We start from the raw sequence: 19,590 nt of genomic DNA on the forward strand, positions 1-19,590 counted from the left end.
AGAGAGAGAGAGAGAGAGAGAGAGAGAGAGAGAGAGAGAGAGAGCCGGAAGATCTTTCAAAACTCAGTCCCTCAGAGGATGCTGCCAAAGTGAAGGAGAACTTACCAAAGCCCAAAATGAGCCCGAACACATTTTGAAACCATCCCAACAGGAAATAGTACATTTATTATCTATATAAATCTATAATATATATATATATATATTTTTTTTTTTATGATTCATATTTGTTATATCCACAGCTACACCAGTCATAAAACTGTGTACACTGTATAGTTTATCTATTTATACTTAAACAATATACCACACTCACATTTATAACTGTCATATACTGCATCTCAATCAACAGATAAAAAGGTAAAGCAATACAAATAAAATGTTGGTCTACAAAGTAAACCAATAATTTACAATATGTTTTTTTTCTTCTCTATCAAAACATCTCATGCACAGAGAGGTTTCGATATCTGTGGGAACTGGTTTGAAAATAGGCTGGGTCCAGGTGCTTTGTTAGCATAAAGGCATCTTAAAAAAGCAGACCAAAAAGCTCAAATGGAAGACGTACTGTATACTAAAAGCCCTTATGTAGGAGTTATGCATTGTATATGTTTAGTAATTCCTTCTCTGGTTGCAAAGAAACAAATCTCATGGACAAAATGCACTGAACTGTCTGTCTAGTAAGGACTAAGGCTATTTTAAAATGGCATTACAAATCACATTCCTCATTTTCTAGCACATTTACAGAATGCAAACCCCACAGTCTTTTTAGGATAAAGACGACAGGAATCACTGACTACGAGTTCTCAAACACCTGCTTGGTTTATACTGATCGACATGGTCCGAAGCAAGTCATATAGTTTTAATGGCATCCATAATGTCTGCCCAAAGCAACACAATATCAACAGAACACCCAAAAACACAGGAAAACACCAAAATGCTAACAAACATCAGCCTTTCCACATCACAATAAAGCACATGAGATTATCTGTCCTACTTGCACTACCTTTTGGCTAAAGGCTAAAGGCTGCGCCTTTTATTCGTGTATAACCATGTCGGCTGATGAGGCATTTGAGGTCCAAAGGAAAACTGGATGATTATAACACCAGCGTGATTTAGCGGTTTTGTCTTCAACAGCGATTTTACAATGAAACTGCCTTCACTTCTCAGGCTCAGGGTGTAAACCTGGCCTGCTGCTAACTTGAATGTATCTTCCACAGATCCAACATGCAAACTAATACATCAAAGAACACCGAAAATGGAAACGAAGGCCAAAAAACAGGTCACTCCTTCTCACACACACACACACACACACACACACACAAACTCCTCAACTCACAAGCAGGTTATCAAAACCCAAATTCTACGCTTTGGACTTTGGAAATTCAAGCAATGTCCACCACTACAAAGAACCAATGAAAAGAGAAACATTTGAGGCACACAATGCTAAAAGGGAATGTCAGAAGACTGTCGATGCGTATACTCAAGAGTATGAAGCTAGTTAACTATGCAGTCGCAAAATAAACGCATCGACATCATTCGTTAGCGTGACTCCATGTCCGTCTACGCCTGAAACATTCACTTACAAGTAGCTCAAGCACTAAGGAAAGGAAAAAGCACCCAAATAGGGAGTGCGACACAAGCTCAGCACTTGGAAATTAAATGATGTCTGTCTTGTGGAGAAAGTCTTCTCAATCTCTATAAAAGGCAAGGTGCCACATCTATGGCACAGGCAAGTAGTTACGTTACAATCACAGCTGACAGCGATCCCACTACGCGAGAGTGAGAGGTTCCCAAAGGGCAACTATATTACAGTAGAACTGCACAAACTCTGGGAACAATTTTGGTACATAATGCAGAGTGGCATCATTCACACCCAGCGCAGTATTGCACTGGGCACCGTAGTGTCTTTGGGCTCAGCCGAGCACGGCAAGGAGCTCAGACTGAGGGAACATGCCTCAGGAAAAAAGTACTGCACGGGAACCACTACAGGCTGGAGAAAGGAGCATGGCGGAGCAGCGACATCAGACACCTTAAAGGCCTGTGAGGTCAACAATGGCCTTGATGAAAATAGTGTCATCTCGGATGTAGGAGTTCTTGGAGTCTAGCTTGGAGAGAGGGCAGAAGAGAGGGCAGCCGCTGGCAATGTTCATGTCACTCACAGGCCTCTGGAAGGAGGAAGAGGAAATGTCTGGGCGGAAGGCATCAATGATGTGCTCCCTGTTGTTCTGATCCAGCAACATAAGGGTGACCTAAGGATCAAGGTGTTGGATAAACCAAAAAGACTTTTAGACAGATATGGATAGATGCTAAACTGAAGCCAGTCATTCATGATTCAGTGGAAGAAACAGTAGGAAGAAAAAAAAAAAAAAACGAAAAACAAAAAACAAAGGGATGAAAAATGGCCATGTTCACACATTATATGTGGGTAAATGATATACTGTCCACAACAAAGAAAAGGAAATAATGCCTTAACCTAGTTTGAAACATGTGCCAAGTTCTTAGAAATGTACTTGTTGTATTCATGTTGGTTTAACATGGTTTTGAAAAACGTTTATACCAATTTTTTCTAAGAAAAAATCTTGAAAATGGCATAAAACAAATTTAATGACTGTAAAAATGTCATGTGGTGCTAACCATCAAGTGAAAAGCACAAATATACACAATCGCTCATTGTTTTTAATTGAATGATTTCAGAAGGGTCATGTGACGATGAAGACTGGAATAATGCACGAATAAAGTGACCTTGACCCAAAAAGATGAGCCCATTGATTTTCATAATATGGAGAAAAAAATACTATGGAAGTCAATGGGTCCCATCAGCTGTTTGGTTACAGATATTCTTCAAAATATCTTCTTTTGTACTCAGCAGAAGAAAGAAACAACTTGAGGGTGACACAAATATCATGAATTATTAATTCAGGAATGTGATTATGTTTTTGGGGAGTCATACCACAAATTGCATTTTTTATGTATGTATATTATAATAAATAATAAATTAATAGTACAAAAAAAAAAAAATCAGCGGCACTTCATTGACTCAAATATCAATGAAAGTCTGTCAGGATTTCAGAAAGAAAAATGGTTAGACACACTGTTATAGGCTGATCAGACTGACCTTCTGATTGAAAGGCCACTTGAGCAAGGCATCACTGTGTCCCCTCATCACCACGAAGAACAGAGACAAGTGAGTACCACGTCCCGTCCCGTCCCCATTCAGATAGATACGCAAACACATCTTATAGCCATATTTGCTTGTATAAAATGCTGTAAAACACAACAAGGAGCCTTGGAGTGAGACACCATATGTCACGATGTTCAAATCAAAGCTCTTTGCGCGGAAATCCCTCAATCTTAATAATTAATATGAAACCGTTAAGAAAAATATGAAAAAAAAACTACCAGGTGAGAACATAGCAGGCGCCCGTCCAGCTACAGCATCCTGTCTCTTCTTTGAGAAGTCGGAGATCTTCCATACAAAGACTCCATCGTAGGTGGCAGCGGACATCTCCCTCATCTTTGCCTCCATCTCCACGATGGAGAGATCCCTAAGGCCTACCGTCCTCTCCAACTGCCGCACCTGCACAAAAATATAGTACTGAAGAAAAAAATATCTTCGGCAAAAAAAAAAATCTACTTCACATTAGACAAACACTTTACCTTGTTGTTGAGTATCTCTATCTTGTCCTGGTCAAGCCGGTGTTGGCGGTTATAGGCCTCCATGGTGGTAGCGGAGCGCTCCATCTCACGATTGAGCACACAGACGATGTTCTCAAAGGTGCTCACCTTCAGATCCAGCTCCTGACAGCGGCGGCTGAGCTCCACCACTTTGGTCTTCTCGCTGTGTATCTGCAGCTCCAAGGCTGCCCCGACGGCAGTAGGGAGGGGGGTGAAAGACGTACCCAGCGTTGGAGCCGGCGGTGGAGGAAGCGGTGCACAGGCCCCCTGCACGGGAGCCACTGCTCCACTCAGCTGGCCCATCTTCAGCTCCAGCTCCCGCAGAGACTGATGCAGCTCGTGGATCTTATGGCCAGCCAGCTCCAAACTCTGAGGCTGCAGACTCTCCAAGTTCACCTTGATGCCCATGATGAAGTGCAGTAGAAGGTTTAAGTGCTCATAAGAACAGGCTTGCTCATGGTCGTGGATCTTCTCCTTTTCCACCTACAGGAAATCAAAAAAAACATTCATGGAACGAAATGAATATGTCTGATGGATGCATGAAAAGGAGGTTTACCTACCGTCATATCACAGCCTACAACATGAAATCTGCAAGGTGTTCTGAATTTGGTGCACAGTTTAATGTGGTCCACATACTGTATTGGGAAAGTAACAGTAAAAATCAAGTATTTATGAAAATGTTCTCTCTGTATTAAAAAAAAACATCACTTAACCACAGACCAAAAACCTTTGTTCTAGTCGACACACAAGGTAAACACAACAATATGTAAACAGCCTAAATACTACTTACTTTCTCTCTTGGAATTTTTTTCTTGGCACAACCTTCACAAATCATGGGGTATTTAGGGCATATCTCATCATGAGCCTAAAAAAAAAACATATTCTTTAATAGTTACAAAAATATCCAAAACTCTTTTTATAAAAAGATTAAATGAAAGCCATATGAATGAATATTGGATTATTTTCATACTTGATTAATTATTCTCAAACGTCAATGTCACGGTAGCAGGACAGTTGGCACACTTTTTTTATTGCCTTTTTGCCCATCACACCTTTTAGTAATAAATATTATATATCTCCTTAGCATTTAAGTTGAGATCTATGCTCAAAAATGGCGGTGACAATTAGCAGGTTAAGAAAAATAGCTCTGTGGTTATATTTTTTAATGTAAGTAAGAAAAAGTCTTACCTTAATGTTTTTAAAATGAAAAGGCTCTTTGCAGTATTTACAATTAAGAGTCCTTTCTGGGCATTCTCTCTCATTGTGACGTTCAACTTCATTGGCTCTCAGAAGCTCTTTGCATGATGGGCAGGGAAGGATCCTGAAGTCACACTTTCCTTCATGGTTTGCCTTTGAGAGATGAAGAGCCATTCAGATGGTGCAATACATGGTGCAAAACTCGGTGTATGTAAAATGCAATACAACCTTGTTGAAAAAAAAAACAACAACTTGTGATGGTTTGCTGGTCTTAACCGGGTGCACACTGTACGATTTATAATAGTCCTTTACGACTGTTGCTTGACAGACTGTACGAACATGATCCCTATAAGCCATGTCACACTGTAGGTTCTCAGTTGTCATTCATATCAGATTGTACGGAAGTCAAGACGCGTTAAAAATGCAAGATGACTCGTCGGGAGATTTACATCATCAATCTGTGACACGTTCAGTGACGTTAGCTTCAAGAGCTTCAACTTCTCTCTTGGCAGCATTATCAGGAAAAGCTGCATTTACATGTGGGATTGAAATGGTGGCGAAAAAAAAAACCTAGATGATGTGTATGGAGCAAGTGGTGATTTGTTGTTGTCTCACTAATTGTGTCATCAGGTTCTGCGCACCAATTTGTTTTTTATTTGACGATTGTCGCAAGAGATAACACACTGCCACACTGAATTTCGTCAAATATGGTAAAATATGATCGTGATGGTCATTTATCGGCTGTCGTCGAAAATATCAAACTAGCGATCAAAGACTTCAGATTTTGATCTAGGATCAGAGGAATCTTTAAGGATTCTCAACATTTGCCAGCCTGGTAAAGTAGGATTGTTGGTGGAGCACCTTTCAGCTGGTCAGGCTGGGAGATCAGCTTGCCAAGCATCTAAGCACCAGCTTGACAAAGCTGGTTTAACCTGTTTTTTTTAAAGCAGTGAAGGAACACACAGTACCTCATATTCTTTGATGGTGCCTGTCCAGCAGCATTCCTCATTGATGCATACCGCTTCAAGAGCTTCAACTTCTCTCTTGGCAGCATTATCAGGAAAAGCCTAAAAGAAATTGCACGTATTGAAAGTGAGATCTCATTTCAACTTGTATGCATATCATTACTAGCAGTGAAAAACGGGTAAAGTTCCATTCACACCAAGAACGATGACTACAAAAAACAACCATTACAATAACTATATTATTGCACTGCAGTTAAGCCGTCTGCCTCTTTAAAAGATGAAGAACTTTCTAATTAGCTGTCAATGTTTTTATCATTCATCAGCTGGAAAAAAAACATGATTTTGTTATTCTGTGTGGTTTAGACTTCTCTATTCTCCAAAAATTATGATTATTATTAAAACTCTTTAGTCATTGTCTTTGGTACTATGAACAGGTCTTTAGTCTTCATTGCATATAATCTGACTACTATAGTACTATATGTGCTACTACAGTCATGTACTAATAAAATAGAAGTAAAAATAGAAACTTAGTGAAACTGGATTTTCCCCATATTTTCAAACAACTCTGTATTAGCCACCACGGTCACAAAAAAGTCAGAATTATACAAAATGACAAAGATTTATTGTGGTTTTATTTGATAATTTATAGCTTATTTTTGGAAGGGTAATAAGCACCGATAATACCTTTAATTTGTCTATAATTGAATTATTATCGAGTAATAAAGCAAATACTTACACAGCCCTGTTTCAAAATTGATGTTGGTTCTTCAAATATGTCTTCTTTTATGCAGGCACTACATTTCTGTGGTCCGGAGCTGCGATTGAAAATAAAATGTTTCATACACACAAGTGCAAATAAATCGCTGATAAAATACAAAAGCACACCATATATAATAGGAGTTGATTTTGACAATAGCTGCAACAGTCTGTCTATTGTAGTTTACAGCTCGCCCAGCCCAACACAACCTGACAGCCTGCATTTATTTATGTTCCCCGATACGAAGCAACATTTACTGTTTGGATACTCGTAAAATATACCATAAAAATGGCCCGGGAGGCCTGACAGGTCGTGTTCATCTTTTGTAGTGTCGTGTCAGGAGGGCCATCTGGACTGAATGATGACGCTTACCTCACTGCTTTAGTAAAACAATATGAACAGAAACGGTGTCCGCACTGCGCCTGAAAAGGTCTCCTAAGGATTTTCAGACAGATATTGCACAGATGTTTGTCCTCCAGCTTGTTGGCGAGTATTTTCTTGGGGAAGCCAGGTTTGTTGCCTTCTAATGAAGATGGTGGTGAGGGTTCCTGTGCAGCCATTATTCCCGAGCGCGCATGTGACCAGGCTCCGGAGAAGAGACACGGATCTTTCTACACATTTCACTGAAAGGGGTTGCAAACACATGATTTTTCATTGTATCACATAAAAGATTATCTTAATATGTGTTAAAAACATTTAAATACACACATTGTTTAATGATTACATGTATGTAAGTCTTTAACGTTACAAAATAAGACAATCGTCTTAATAAAGTTTTATAGTTTCACGGTGCATTAATGTTATTGGGATCTCTAATCATTTTCAGAACAACAATAAATGCTGTTACGTTTTAAAATCACATATGTCCTCCTACCATATTATGGTCCAACGAACATTATAAAATCTCCTGCAGTGCCGTGAAACATTGTATCAAATGCATTCAGCGTTCTTGCCGTGTGCATTTATAAGTATAATCATAATTTATTGTTATTATTTATATTATATTTATGAGTAAGGGTAGGCGTCGTGCTCTCTCCTGCTGATCATGGATGGTGGCGTCCACTAGGGGGCTCCTGACTAAATACGTGAAGCTGGAAACTTCAATGTACTTAAAAAGACAGAATAAAAGTATTTTACCACTTTTATCATTACCATATGTGTGGCCAGCATGGTGGGCAGTCCTTTACATCGTAGGATGCATATTCAAAAAATATATATAATATAATTAAAAAACAATTAGAATTTTAGAGATAATAACGACTAATAAAATTTCTCAAAATTACCTATTTTTTTTATTATTATTATTGATTGACTTTTATAAACGATGCATTCTTTCTGATTTACTAAAATAATCCACTAAACGCTATAATAGCCTACACGGTTTATTAACACCAAAGAAAATGCATTGTAAGAAAATACACGTCTCTGTTGGTTTCAGTAAATTTCTACTCTTTCACTTTTTTAGAAAAAAAAAAAATAGAACAGACAAAATAAACCGTCAAACATAGATGAATCATAATTTTCAGTAGAGCTACTTTCCCTAATTGTTTATTTATAGTTATTTGCTTATTAATCGTTATTAGTTTTGACGCGCTTTTTCGTCTTTTATTTTGAAAATCCTAATAATAATATCTCCGTCACTATCTGTCAACAAGCGTTGCTGTTTTCACGGATACCATACCGCCTCTTGTTGATACTGTGTCAAGAAACGAAAGCTAAACTGAAAATTGCGGTAGTTGATACAAATCTACCTCAGGCCAGTAGTAGTTTATTACTTGTTTCTGTGTAGATTTAGAGTTCAATGACTCGACACTCGAGTCTCATGACACAGTAAGTGAGTGTTATAGCTGATCAGCAATGGACACTCTTCGAGATGATGGCAGCCCGGACATTTAACGTTAAATTAAACTAACTTAGACGTTAAAGTAGCTATTCAAACACCCTTGTGCCTATTCGGATGTGTGGACAGAACACCGTGGACTGTCTTCATATCCTTTGAATAATTCCTATGAAACATACTCGTTCTTGGACCGAGAACAAGGACGAAAAGTACTAGCGAATAGTTTACTTCTATACGTTACCCAAATTGCAGTTTACAAGCTTCAGCGAAAGATAAGGCAAGTAATGTTAGTATACATGTCTAATTCTAGCAGTTACTTGTCTGTTGGTTAGGATAGAGAAATATAACACAGCCTTACAGTCTGTTCAATGTTTACATACTGAACGAAGATGTAAGTTAGCGTAAAACAATCTTAATTTCATGTATGCGCTTAATGAGCTTTCTGTTCCTTCACACAGACAATGGCCGAGGAAAATACCCAGTTCTGCAGTAATTGGTAAGACAGTAAATAAAATGAAATTTTGCCGTCATTAACTTACCCACATGCTTTTTTCCGTACAGCACAAAAGGGGATGTTAGGCGGAAAGACAATCTCAGTCACTATTCACTTTCATTTCTTCTTTTCCCATGCAAATGAATGCGAATGCTTACTGTTTCTGTCATTCTGCCTAACGTTATCTTCTGTGTTGTGCGGAAGAAAGACAGTCATACAGGTTTGGAAGTAAATGAAGACCCAGATTTTATTCTGGGGTAAACCTTCCCTTTGAATAGAGAGTATTGTTTTGTAGTTTAGTTTTAATTAGACAGCTTTCTCCTTTCACTTACTGTAGGTGTGTTCCCAGTCCCTCCCAACAACCCTTCTGACTGTATGACTGTACTGCAGTCAGTGTCCTCTCTTCCTGATTATTATGACTACTGAGGAATTAAGATGACACGCTTTCATATAAAGCAACTCGTGCTATGATTTTTACAGAGACAGTTAACACAGTGGCGATTATGGTGTTTATAGATCCCTCCTTTGAACCTATACAGTGTGCCAACCAACTAACCGTGATATGTTCTCTGTCTTTAGCAAGCATGACATTCCAGAAGCCAACTTTACAACACATGAGATTCACTGTCGGCGGAATATTGCTCTCTGCGAGGTGTGCCAGGAGCCTTTTCCGCATGCTGAGCTTGTGCAGCACAAAGAGATGGATCACGCAGAGGTATGATCCACCCATGATGTATGATTAAATGAAATGAAAATTGCGCTAAAATAGAACATTTTCATAAAAAAAAAAAAAAAGACTTTGAAGGGTAAGTGCAGTCTGTTTAATGGGTTCAGGGTTGAGTAACTTTCCACAAAAAAATCCAGTCAACAAAAAACTCAACATGGGTTGAATTTTTTTTTATAATTTTAGATTTTTCTTTTTTTCAGTTTACTCACCCTCATGTCGATCCAAGCCTCTATTGCCTCCTTTTATTAAAAAAAAGAAAGAAAAAAAAGAAGATATCTTGAATGTTCAAACAGTTTTTTTGTCCGTACAATGAAAGTCAATGGGATCCAAACAGCAATGTACACCATTGACTTTCATTGTTTGTTTAAAAAAACACTAAAACACTCTTTGGTTTTTGGGGTGAACTAGAGTCACTATGAAATCAAAATTTACTTGATTTTGATCAATATTATTTTGTTTTAGAATATTGCAGTGTTTATTATAAATTATTTATTGATGCTGCACATCAATATTTAAAAAATAATAATTATGTGCCCACATAGTCTTTAATCAAAAATATTACTTAAACCTCCCCCTCGCAACGACATCTCTTCTTTGAAGACGTGCACTGGTGCAAAAGTGGGACAATAATCCCTTGTCTCCAGCAACCTGTCACTTACATGAGATTTTTGTTCGAAAAGCCTTTTTTACTAGAATAGAGAACAAAAGACGATTGTAATTTCAGTTTTATGCAGTATTGGATGGACTGTATGTCTGTCCTCACAGCCTTGTTTTAAATAGCATAAAATTAAATACTATTAAATAAATTTAAATTTTAAATTCATAAAATATTATGTATATTGCATGAATTAATCCTTTTCCTTCTCTCCAGGCTGCTAAATATAAGTTTTATTAAATCTAAAATTCTTTTCACAGGAACAGTGCAAATGTGGATTAAAGATAGAGAAAAGGTTCCTGGAGACCCATCAGGTAATGTTGTGCGAGATAAACAGTTATGCTGCATGCATATTGCTGTTTTCATTGATGACTTCTGTAGATCTGACTACTTCTTGCCCCTCTCAGAGATCAGAATGCAGTCATCGACTGGTCCCGTGCCAGTTCTGTGATCTAGAGCTGGCTTCCTATCAGGCTAAAGAGCATGAGGAGTACTGTGGGACCCGCACCGAGCCCTGCCCTGTCTGCAAGTGTAACGTTATGCTGAGAGAGCAACACATCCATCCAGCCCTGTGCGGAAGTTTGACTCCCCCTCAGGAGAGGCACAGCAGTAGGGCAGAGTCCCAGTCTCCTGGGGCATGGTTTGAGGCACACTCCATTCATAACCTGTTGAGGGCCCAGGAGAGGAGCCACAATAATAACAACACGGGGGCCGCAGACCGCAGGGGTCCACCACGACCCTTGGAGGACAGACTGCATAACAGCACCCGAGGAACAGTTAGGGGAGGAACCAGGAGAAACACAGAAACAAGGAACAGTGAATTTGCTTATTGTACGTATCAGTCTGGCTGTTTTAGTCCTGACCTTATTTACAAAAAATGTTTACAGTACAATAAACTAGTGGTGCATGATATATCGGTACCATAACTATTATCTGCAGATAATAGACTATTTTTAATTGATCAAATCTGTTAATATTGGATATTTATTTGTGCATGCTCTATTCCTTTATTTTAAAATTTATGCCAAATTTACACTGCAAAGGACTTTATGACGTGTCAATTAGGTGTCTTTACACAAACTGTGTAATTCTGCTCTGAGGTGGCATAAATGCATTTAAACAGCAGTTTAAACAGTTTATTCTAGGGGCTGAGGTGGATCAGAGAAGGACTAATTTAGTATTTAATGCTGCATTGCGTCTTTATACAGAATTTTGAGCCCAGAGCAGACATAACAGAGGTGTAAAGATACCTATAGATCACCTTTGTGGTTATATATAATGTTCACTTAAAGGGTTATTTCACCCAAAAATGAAAATTCTGTCATTAGTTACTCACCCTCATGTCGTTTCAAACTCGTAAGACTTTCGTTCATCTTCAGAACACACAAGAAGAACTTTTTGATGAAATCTGAGAGCTTTCTGCACTCTCCATAGACAGCTACGCAACTACCACATTGACTCGACCAAACCTGCTTGGCGCGTAAGAACAAACCTCATTGGTTCTTGCGGAAGCTCAAACTTGCTGCGTAACACGAGAATGAACCTAATTGGTTCTCACACATCAAATGTGAATAAAAGCCTAAAACGATTGTCTCTTCAGAAAATTTGGACTAAGGCACTCAATTCATATGGATTAGTTTTACAATCTCTTTATGAACCTTTTAAAGCGTCAAAGTGGTAGTTGTGTAGCTGTCAATGGAGGGAGTGAAAGCTCTTAGATTTTATCAAAAAGATCTTCATTTGTGTTCCAAAGATGAACGAAAGTCTTATGGGTTTGGAACAACATGAGTGAGTAATTAATGAAAGAATTTAGATTTTTGGCTGAACTATCCCTTTAAAGTTAATGTTTAAAAACACTAATAATTTAATAACTGTTAACTGGCAAAACAAATTTTTTTCATATATGGTACTTTATGTTGTTATGCCTAAATTACATTTTTAGTATTTATTTCATAAGTAATTTAGACAAAATCCTGTAGCTAAAACAGTAGAGCATGGCACTAGCGATGGTAAGATCATGGGTTCGACTCTCAGGGAATGCATGAACTAAAATGTGTTCTACATTCTGGAATTTGTATATTGGCCATAACAAATATGACTGGCTTATTGTATCAGGCAGAATTGTAATATCAGTTCAACCCTCAACCCTACAATAAACATAAAGGGTTTTAAACATGTTGTATATAATATGATGGGAGTTTTCATCGGGTATTAACAGGATGCTGGGGAAAAAACTAACCTTCCACTCTGCTCATTTCCTCAGTGCTGGATCAGGAAGCAGAGCTGCATGGGAACAACAACAACAGCCTGCTGTGGTCTCTGGGACAACTGCCAGACTACGAGTCCTCCAGTCTGGACTACATGCTGGCCCTCAGCCTGCAGAGTGAAGGTGACTTGGAGGATCCCCGTCAGGAGGGTGTGTGGACTGATGTGTGGGACCGTAATCTGGGAAGGACACCAGCCCATAGCAATCTCACTTCCCAGCTCTCCTCCAGCACTAACAACAACTGCACTGCAGCTCCCCCTAAAACCAACCTGGCCCCGGCCCACAGCCCCTCCTCAAACATCATGCTGCCTTGCGAGTTCTGTGAAGAGCTCTTTCCAGAGGAAGACCTTATCTTACACCAGGTAAGTGATCAGGCCTCAATCATCCCATCATGTTACACTCCCTCTTGGCTTGATATTTAAGCCATGCCTGTTGTGTCTTGATAGAGCTGGCAAGTGTGAATGTGCATCATCCACAGTGGTACTTGGAGCCTCTCTAGAGTCACCTTTACATGTGTACGCTGACAGAGTACAACATAAGCCATGTTTTCCATGGCAGGCTATTGTAATGTCAGCACTGATGCTGAATCTCCCACTCAGTTCCTTCTTGTCAGGTTTCTATTGTTTCACAATGTGGTGTTTAGTTTCCATGGGAACCTCCTCGAATTTCAGCCATTTAGTTTCTTCCACAGGCCGGACCCTGATCATATTCTTCTCCTCTTTCGAGAAGAGGAGGGTTATGTTATTTGAGTTGCTTGTTTTAGATTTTTGCCTTTAGTGGCCAGCACAAAGTCAATATTCTGTTTTTGTCTTCTAGACCGGCTGCAGCCCGGCCTCTGCTATCGCTTCCTTCAGTAAACAAGCTCCTTCTCTTCAATTTGAAGACATCATCACTCAAGGGGCTGGTCATGTCATTCCTCCCCGCACGCCCAGTCCGCCCACCCTGCCCCTCTCCGTTTCTCCGCTCTCCTACAGTTCCTCCTCCAGCCCAGTTGAGGGCGACGTGCTCATTCCTTGTGAGTTTTGTGGCGTTACTTTGGAAGAGGCTGTGCTCTTTCACCATCAGGTATGACAACCTGTTTGTTTTTTGTTTTCCAGAACATAACAGGCCTTACAAATAAAATAGAGATAAAGAAGCTGAACAGCAACAAGCAATTCATTTAAATGATTTTAAAAAATAAGAAGAATTTTGTTTTTGTTATCTCTTTGTAGTCAAGTCAAGTCATGTCACCTTCATTTATATAGCGCTTTTAACAGTATAGATTTTTTCAAAGCAGCTTTACAGTGATACTAGGAAATTAAAGTAACACATTGTTTTGGCTTTACAGCAGCTCTAGAATAAAGTTATTGTCCAGCTAAAGTTGGTTTTGATTGATTCACTTCCGTTGCAAAAGCCAGGTTGCAAAAGCCGTTGTAATAAGTACGTATACGAGTGGGGAATCTTTAAAGACTTTTAAGAAATGGCATAATTGTAGAAAATCTTTGTGGTTAACGATTTTATAAAGACACGCAAATAGGAGGGTTTTTAACAAATCTGCGATTTTGTATATAAAATTTTGTCAAAATCACAATATTATTGACCATTCTGAAATTCTGGGATTTACTTTAGAAAGAAACATGTTTTATACTTGTAATTAAGGTCAGTTATTGCATATTTAAACGTTCTAATTATGAATGTCCTCAACAAATTGAACATTTCCATAAATAAAGTACTTCAGTTATTCTGTCTGAGAAAACATATTTACATTATTTGTAAAGAGAGCAGTTTCATAAATGTTATGATAGATGCCTACAAACAAAATAATAAAATTTCATATTATTTAATTCAATTTCTGTTTTAATGGGAATCTTCTTAATTTGCATAGCACAGTTCTAACTTCACAGCAAACCCCTTTAGATTGTATTTTATAAAAATGTGTAAATTTGGCTTGCAAATGTAAATTGAAATACATTTGTATATACACAAATTTCACTTTATATCCAGTTAGTATTGCATCAATCGTGATTTGTTTCTGCTAGTATGTTTCAGCTCTTTTGCAGAGCAGAAATGGAGCCCACCATTTAGTTGAGACTTTTGTTGATACTGTTCAATTTTATTATACTGTACAGGACAAGTGTGACTTCCGCCCCCAGACAGCTTATTCAGTCGATGGAATTTCCCCACGAAAACCAGCCCAGACTGTCAAAGAGGCCCAGGAGAGGAGATCTCCTGAGAGGCAGAGGAGGGTGAGACATCAAGGTGAGCCACCAACATAGACTTTGTAATCCACTCGTTTAAACGTGCTTGAAATCAGTATGTATTCATTCATCCCTTTATATCTTACTGCAGCTGAGCCAGGTGAGGAGCTCCTGCAACAGACGGCTCAGGGGCGACAGAGAGGCTCTTCAGGTTTGGACCAATGGCCGCCCTCAGCTTACAGTTACTCTAAGAACACAAATGTTGAACAGCAGGTGAAGAGCAGGAACCAAAGGTTCAAAGCTGTAGAAGCAAACACGTATCTCAACGACAGCCTCAAGCCCCGTTCTACAACCACTTCGGGGTATGCTTAGATATTTTACAGAAATAATTCCTATGTATGCACACATATGATGACGAGAATTTTTTTTTTGGAAAAGTTACATTGAAACTAAAATGCTTGTATGTTTCCCATGACAGACCTCCACACAGAGGAAGACTGGAAGGTCGAACAAGTGAGAAAAACACGGAGACACCAAAGGTACGCATGTAAATTGTTACAGGAACGTGAATTTTATTTTTTAAAAGACCTGCATGCAGGACATATTAGATGATGTTAACAGATATTTGATTCTACAAATAATATTTGACCTGTTATAAATTACATTTTTATCTTCAGGTGCCTAAAAAGCATAATGTTGAAAAAGAAGAGGAGTAGAAAAAGAGGAGGAAATAATCCTATCTTAGTCTCTGTGACTCAAAGCAGTGGCCTGTCATTACTGTTTATTGGCTATTTTGTTTGTGTCTGTAAAACATTTACATGTCCAGGTGAATTTATCAATTCTTTGGCTTGTAAATGGATTTCTTTGATTGCACTATTTTTTTTTAAATCTCTTTATTGTATTTTTTCCTATGGTGTTTGGATTTTAAATGTTTGTTTTAAGCTTCGTTATATTTTCTTTGTTTCAAAGACTTTAGAGAAATGTTTTGTATTTTATTTAAAACTACACACAAGTTATAGTATAAATATAGAAACTCACATAACACTTTACTGTAATGTTGTATACTTTAGTTAATGCAATTGTGAACAGCGGACAATACTGCGTTTATTAATCCTGGTTAATATTAATTTCTATATATATTTTAAATATAAAAATGTGTGTATGTTTATACTGTTAGTTCATAATGCATCGTGAACTAATAATTCTGTAATGACCAATATAATATTTAGGAATTAACATAACAATGATTAATAAATGCTGTAAAATAATTATATCGAATGCATTAACTAATTAATTAGTTAATGTTCTTCAACATACAGAGCTGTATTGTAAAATGTAATAGAAATTACAAATTCTTATTTGATCCTGAATGTGAAATAATTTTACAATGTACATTTAAAAGCATCTCCTAGTGCAGCATCAACAATTCATAAACTTTGAATTTGTGGATATTTGAGAGCTTTTATTGTAAGACTGTCTGTATGGTGGCATAGTTGATTGTGTTGTTATCATGATTGTTTATCTTTGGTCATGTAACATCTTTTCAATAAAAAGATCTTGCTGCGACTGAAGGTAGGATGGTTGTCCCATTGGTTGTTCTTTTTGTTTTCTACAAAGTGATATTTGGGCATTTAAACAGTCAGACGATCAATATGGGCTCAGTCTTTATCACTTGTTTTTGATATGCACTCTGTACTCTGCTGCTTGCACAAGAAAACCGTACAGGGGTTGTGAGCACTTATTAAAGACAAGATACATTACATATATAAGAACTGTGTTAGAAGCAGTGTTGGGGAAGTTTCTCTAAAAAAAAATATGAATTACTAGCTTCTAATTACATCTTCAACCGTGTAATTTTAAGAATAATATACTAATTGTTCTCTAAAAAGTATTGCGTTACTTGTTACTATTTACTTTTTAAATCCCATATCCACCACGACCAGTTGAACAATAGAAGAATAAACATGAAACTGCTCTTTTAATTCTTTCAAATAAATGATATAAAATTACAAAAAATATTCTTGAACAGAAGCTTACATTAGAAACACATTTTAACATTAGATGTTACATTTTTATGTTAAACTCACTTTTGTTTTTTATAGAATTTGTCTATAGTCTATACAGTATTTACATCAGTAGTAACTGTAATTAAATTAGAGCATTTAAATTACTTATTAATGCATTACACCCAACACTGGTTAGATGAATGGAAATCATGAGTCAATAAAGCTTCTCTTGACAGTTCTGTTTACTCTTTGTAGTTAATAAATGGAGCATTTTCAACAAACACAAAAAAGGTAAACAGAGTAAAGGTTGGTTTTCTGATTGTACTATTTAATGACAAACTGTAGGCTTAAGAATTCAGTCCAGTTTGGGGAAAGATACGGCAGCAGCCCGGACAGGTGGGATTTGGGAAATTTGTGTTCACACAATTTTATAGGATAGGTTATGTGGATGTATAAAGTTGATCTACTAATAAGGATAATGTCTTTACTTTAACACTCATTTATTAATGTTTAGGGTATTTGCTGCATCTCTGTTACCATAATGTTGTAAAACTGTTATGTTTCCTCAGGACCTAAATTGATCTATTCGCTCAACTTGAAAAGAAATCATGGAAAGGAGCATTTTATATTTGTGGATTTGTGCTTTTGCAATTGTTCACCCAGTCGTCCATGGACAACAAGAGACTTCACCTCAACCTACTACCAGTGATCAACTCCCATTGTTGATTAAGATGAACAATGATTTTGCTTTTCACCTGTACAAGAGGCTTGTAGAAATGCCTGAGTATCAGTCCAAGAATATCTTCTTCTCTCCATTTAGTGTGTCCATGGTCCTTTCTGAACTGTCTTTAGGAGCTGGTGGTGAGACCAAACAGCAGCTTCTTAGTGGCATCGGCCATAATAGCTCGGTCTTCAGCACTGAAAAAATGCACCAGATGTTCCACAGTCTTCTGGCAGAAATGGACCAGAGGACAGGGGTGGACATTGATGTCGGCACTGCACTTTATGTAGGCGACAGATTTAAGGCCCTTCCTGAGTTCTTGGATAAAATGAAGGAGTTTTACCACTCTGAAGGCTTCACTGTGGATTTCAGCGTCAAAGAAACATTAGATAAAATTAACATGTATGTGAAGGAAAAAACACATGGGAAAATTAAACAAGCTGTTGATGATCTGGAATCTGATACTTTGATGTTCCTTCTCACGTACATATATTTTAAGGGTAAACACAAACACAAATAAAATAGTCATACTGTTGTAGTTCTGGTAATGTCATTGTTTCAGATCCCTTTAAATAATTCCAATCTTTCTTTCCAAGGAAAATGGGACATGCCATTTAACCCAAGCACGACCCGCAAGGTTATATTTCATGTGGATGCTGAGACCACCGTTCCAGTACAAATGATGCACCAATACGAATCCCTCAGAGTTTATTATGATGCCAATCTCACCTCTAAAGTCCTCTGTCTTGACTACAATGACTCTTTCTCCATGTTTCTGGCTGTCCCAGATATTGACAGAGGAGATAAGACCATCAAAGATCTGGAGATGGCCATCTCTAGACAACACATTGAAAAGTGGAAAAGAGCTGTCCAGAAAAGGTTGGTTGTCAAAATGTTTTACTGTAAATCTTAAGGTTATCCTAACTGATTTATAAAAGCTTTTAGATGTTCATATGTTTTTAAGCTCAATCTCTTTCCATGGACCGGACAATCATTGATTATTATTTTATTATTTTTTTGTCCTTCAGAAAAGTTGACATCTATGTCCCCAAGCTGTCTCTGAAAACATCATATTCCCTGAATGACATTTTGAAAGGCATGGGAATGGCTGATATGTTTACAGATAAAGCCAACTTTACAGGAATTTCCGAGGAAAGGATCTTCATTTCAAAGGTAAAGTCTCAAATCACTTTCTAAATTATGATTTAAAATGAACAGAAGAGATTGTTCATATACTATAAAAAAGACAGCAATTTTTAAAGATAGCTCACTTTGAATTACTTTCAGGCTTTGCATAAAGCCACTCTGGACATAAATGAGGAGGGAACCACCGCAGCAGCAGTGACAACAGTTTTATTTAGACCAATGTCTTACAGCCCATTGCAGACTTTGAGGTTTGATCGTCCATTCATGATCTTTATCACTGACAAAAAGAATGACAACATCCTCTTCTTTGGAAAAGTTGTCAACCCGGCGGAAAAACAGTGATGTTGCATCCAAGATGTCATACAACATTAGCCAGCAGGTGGACATGATTTATCATTGTTCTCTTTTTAACAATGACTCTACAGCATGTTGATATACAGAGGTACTCAATCTTTCTCCTAGAGGTTCGCCTTACTGTAGAGTTTAGTTCCAATGCGCATCAAACATCTGAACCAGCTAACCAAACTGTTTGAATTTAGTTGTTTGGAAATAAATTACAGGTACGCATTGCTAGATCTGTTTCCTCTGGTCAATATTATCTGCCAAGTGGCAACTGTTATAATCTTAAATTGGAAAAAGATGTTGAAAAATGTTAAGTAAAAAAATAAACAACTGACGAAACAGCCTTTGTGTTAATTTCATACACCACATAGTTGCTGTAAAGATTAGAATCTGTTTCTTTCAATTGTATTACCTAATAATTCATGATAATAATTCATGAAATAAGTAAAATAGTATAAATACATGCTTTGGAACAAACATATCGCTATTTTAACATGACAGTATCATGCATACCAAAACATACTAGTTTCAGCATCCAACTGCTAATGCATTTGAGTTTTTGGCAGGAAAGGCACAAGGTATTGGCTTCTGATATTATAATTGTAGCAGGATAAAAAAAAAAGACTTTG

At 37.6% G+C, this 19,590-nt stretch overlaps 3 protein-coding genes across 4 annotated transcripts; 2 read left to right on the forward strand and 1 right to left on the reverse strand.

Moving 5' to 3' along the window:
• Positions 1-844: 844 nt before the first annotated feature.
• On the reverse strand, positions 845-8,982 carry traf2a (Tnf receptor-associated factor 2a). Of its 2 annotated transcripts, none has more exons than XM_081367265.1 (11): positions 8,968-8,982; positions 6,961-7,211; positions 6,568-6,646; positions 5,835-5,933; positions 4,858-5,019; positions 4,460-4,534; positions 4,230-4,304; positions 3,652-4,152; positions 3,394-3,571; positions 3,110-3,258; positions 845-2,243 (listed from the first exon to the last, which is right to left on the reverse strand). In XM_081367265.1, exons 2-11 carry the CDS (start codon positions 7,146-7,148, stop codon positions 2,025-2,027), a joined length of 1,725 nt encoding a protein of 574 aa, XP_081223391.1. In that variant the 5' UTR covers positions 7,149-7,211; positions 8,968-8,982; the 3' UTR covers positions 845-2,024. The 2 variants fall into 2 exon arrangements, with proteins under 2 accessions (XP_081223391.1, XP_081223390.1); XM_081367264.1 differs by lacking the exon at positions 8,968-8,982 and adding an exon at positions 7,463-7,639.
• trafd1 (TRAF-type zinc finger domain containing 1) lies at positions 8,195-16,322 on the forward strand. The gene is made up of 11 exons (XM_081367266.1): positions 8,195-8,705; positions 8,887-8,924; positions 9,501-9,636; positions 10,564-10,617; positions 10,711-11,134; positions 12,567-12,931; positions 13,386-13,634; positions 14,678-14,807; positions 14,898-15,108; positions 15,225-15,285; positions 15,424-16,322. The coding sequence occupies exons 2-11, from the start codon at positions 8,890-8,892 to the stop codon at positions 15,460-15,462; spliced, it is 1,704 nt and encodes a 567-aa protein (XP_081223392.1). The 5' UTR covers positions 8,195-8,705; positions 8,887-8,889; the 3' UTR covers positions 15,463-16,322.
• A 763-nt stretch (positions 16,323-17,085) lies between these two features.
• Positions 17,086-19,304, forward strand: LOC308690797 (corticosteroid-binding globulin-like). Its single transcript, XM_081365486.1, has 5 exons — positions 17,086-17,148; positions 17,322-17,973; positions 18,070-18,352; positions 18,502-18,646; positions 18,761-19,304. Exons 2-5 carry the CDS (start codon positions 17,361-17,363, stop codon positions 18,959-18,961), a joined length of 1,242 nt encoding a protein of 413 aa, XP_081221612.1. The 5' UTR covers positions 17,086-17,148; positions 17,322-17,360; the 3' UTR covers positions 18,962-19,304.
• Positions 19,305-19,590: the final 286 nt, after the last annotated feature.

The sequence above is a fragment of the Scardinius erythrophthalmus genome (genome assembly GCF_964197995.2).
Source record: "Scardinius erythrophthalmus genome assembly, chromosome: 5".
NCBI classification, from domain to species: Eukaryota; Metazoa; Chordata; class Actinopteri; order Cypriniformes; family Leuciscidae; genus Scardinius; species Scardinius erythrophthalmus.

Bases quoted from the DNA above. Each gene is read 5' to 3' on its own strand.
- traf2a (XM_081367265.1), bottom strand. From the start codon at position 7,148: ATGGCTGCACAGGAACCCTCACCACCATCTTCATTAGAAGGCAACAAA. The intron at 4,305-4,459 runs GTAAGTAGTATT...TTCCCAATACAG, and splicing joins AAAAAATTCCAAGAGAGAAA to TATGTGGACCACATTAAACT. The intron at 3,259-3,393 runs GTAGTTTTTTTT...TGTGTTTTACAG, and splicing joins GCCTGCTATGTTCTCACCTG to CATTTTATACAAGCAAATAT.
- LOC308690797 (XM_081365486.1), top strand. From the start codon at position 17,361: ATGGAAAGGAGCATTTTATATTTGTGGATTTGTGCTTTTGCAATTGTT. The intron at 17,974-18,069 runs GTAAACACAAAC...TTTCTTTCCAAG, and splicing joins CACGTACATATATTTTAAGG to GAAAATGGGACATGCCATTT. The intron at 18,353-18,501 runs GTTGGTTGTCAA...TTTGTCCTTCAG, and splicing joins AAAAGAGCTGTCCAGAAAAG to AAAAGTTGACATCTATGTCC.
- trafd1 (XM_081367266.1), top strand. From the start codon at position 8,890: ATGGCCGAGGAAAATACCCAGTTCTGCAGTAATTG. The intron at 8,925-9,500 runs GTAAGACAGTAA...CTCTGTCTTTAG, and splicing joins ACCCAGTTCTGCAGTAATTG to CAAGCATGACATTCCAGAAG. The intron at 15,109-15,224 runs GTATGCTTAGAT...TTCCCATGACAG, and splicing joins CGTTCTACAACCACTTCGGG to ACCTCCACACAGAGGAAGAC.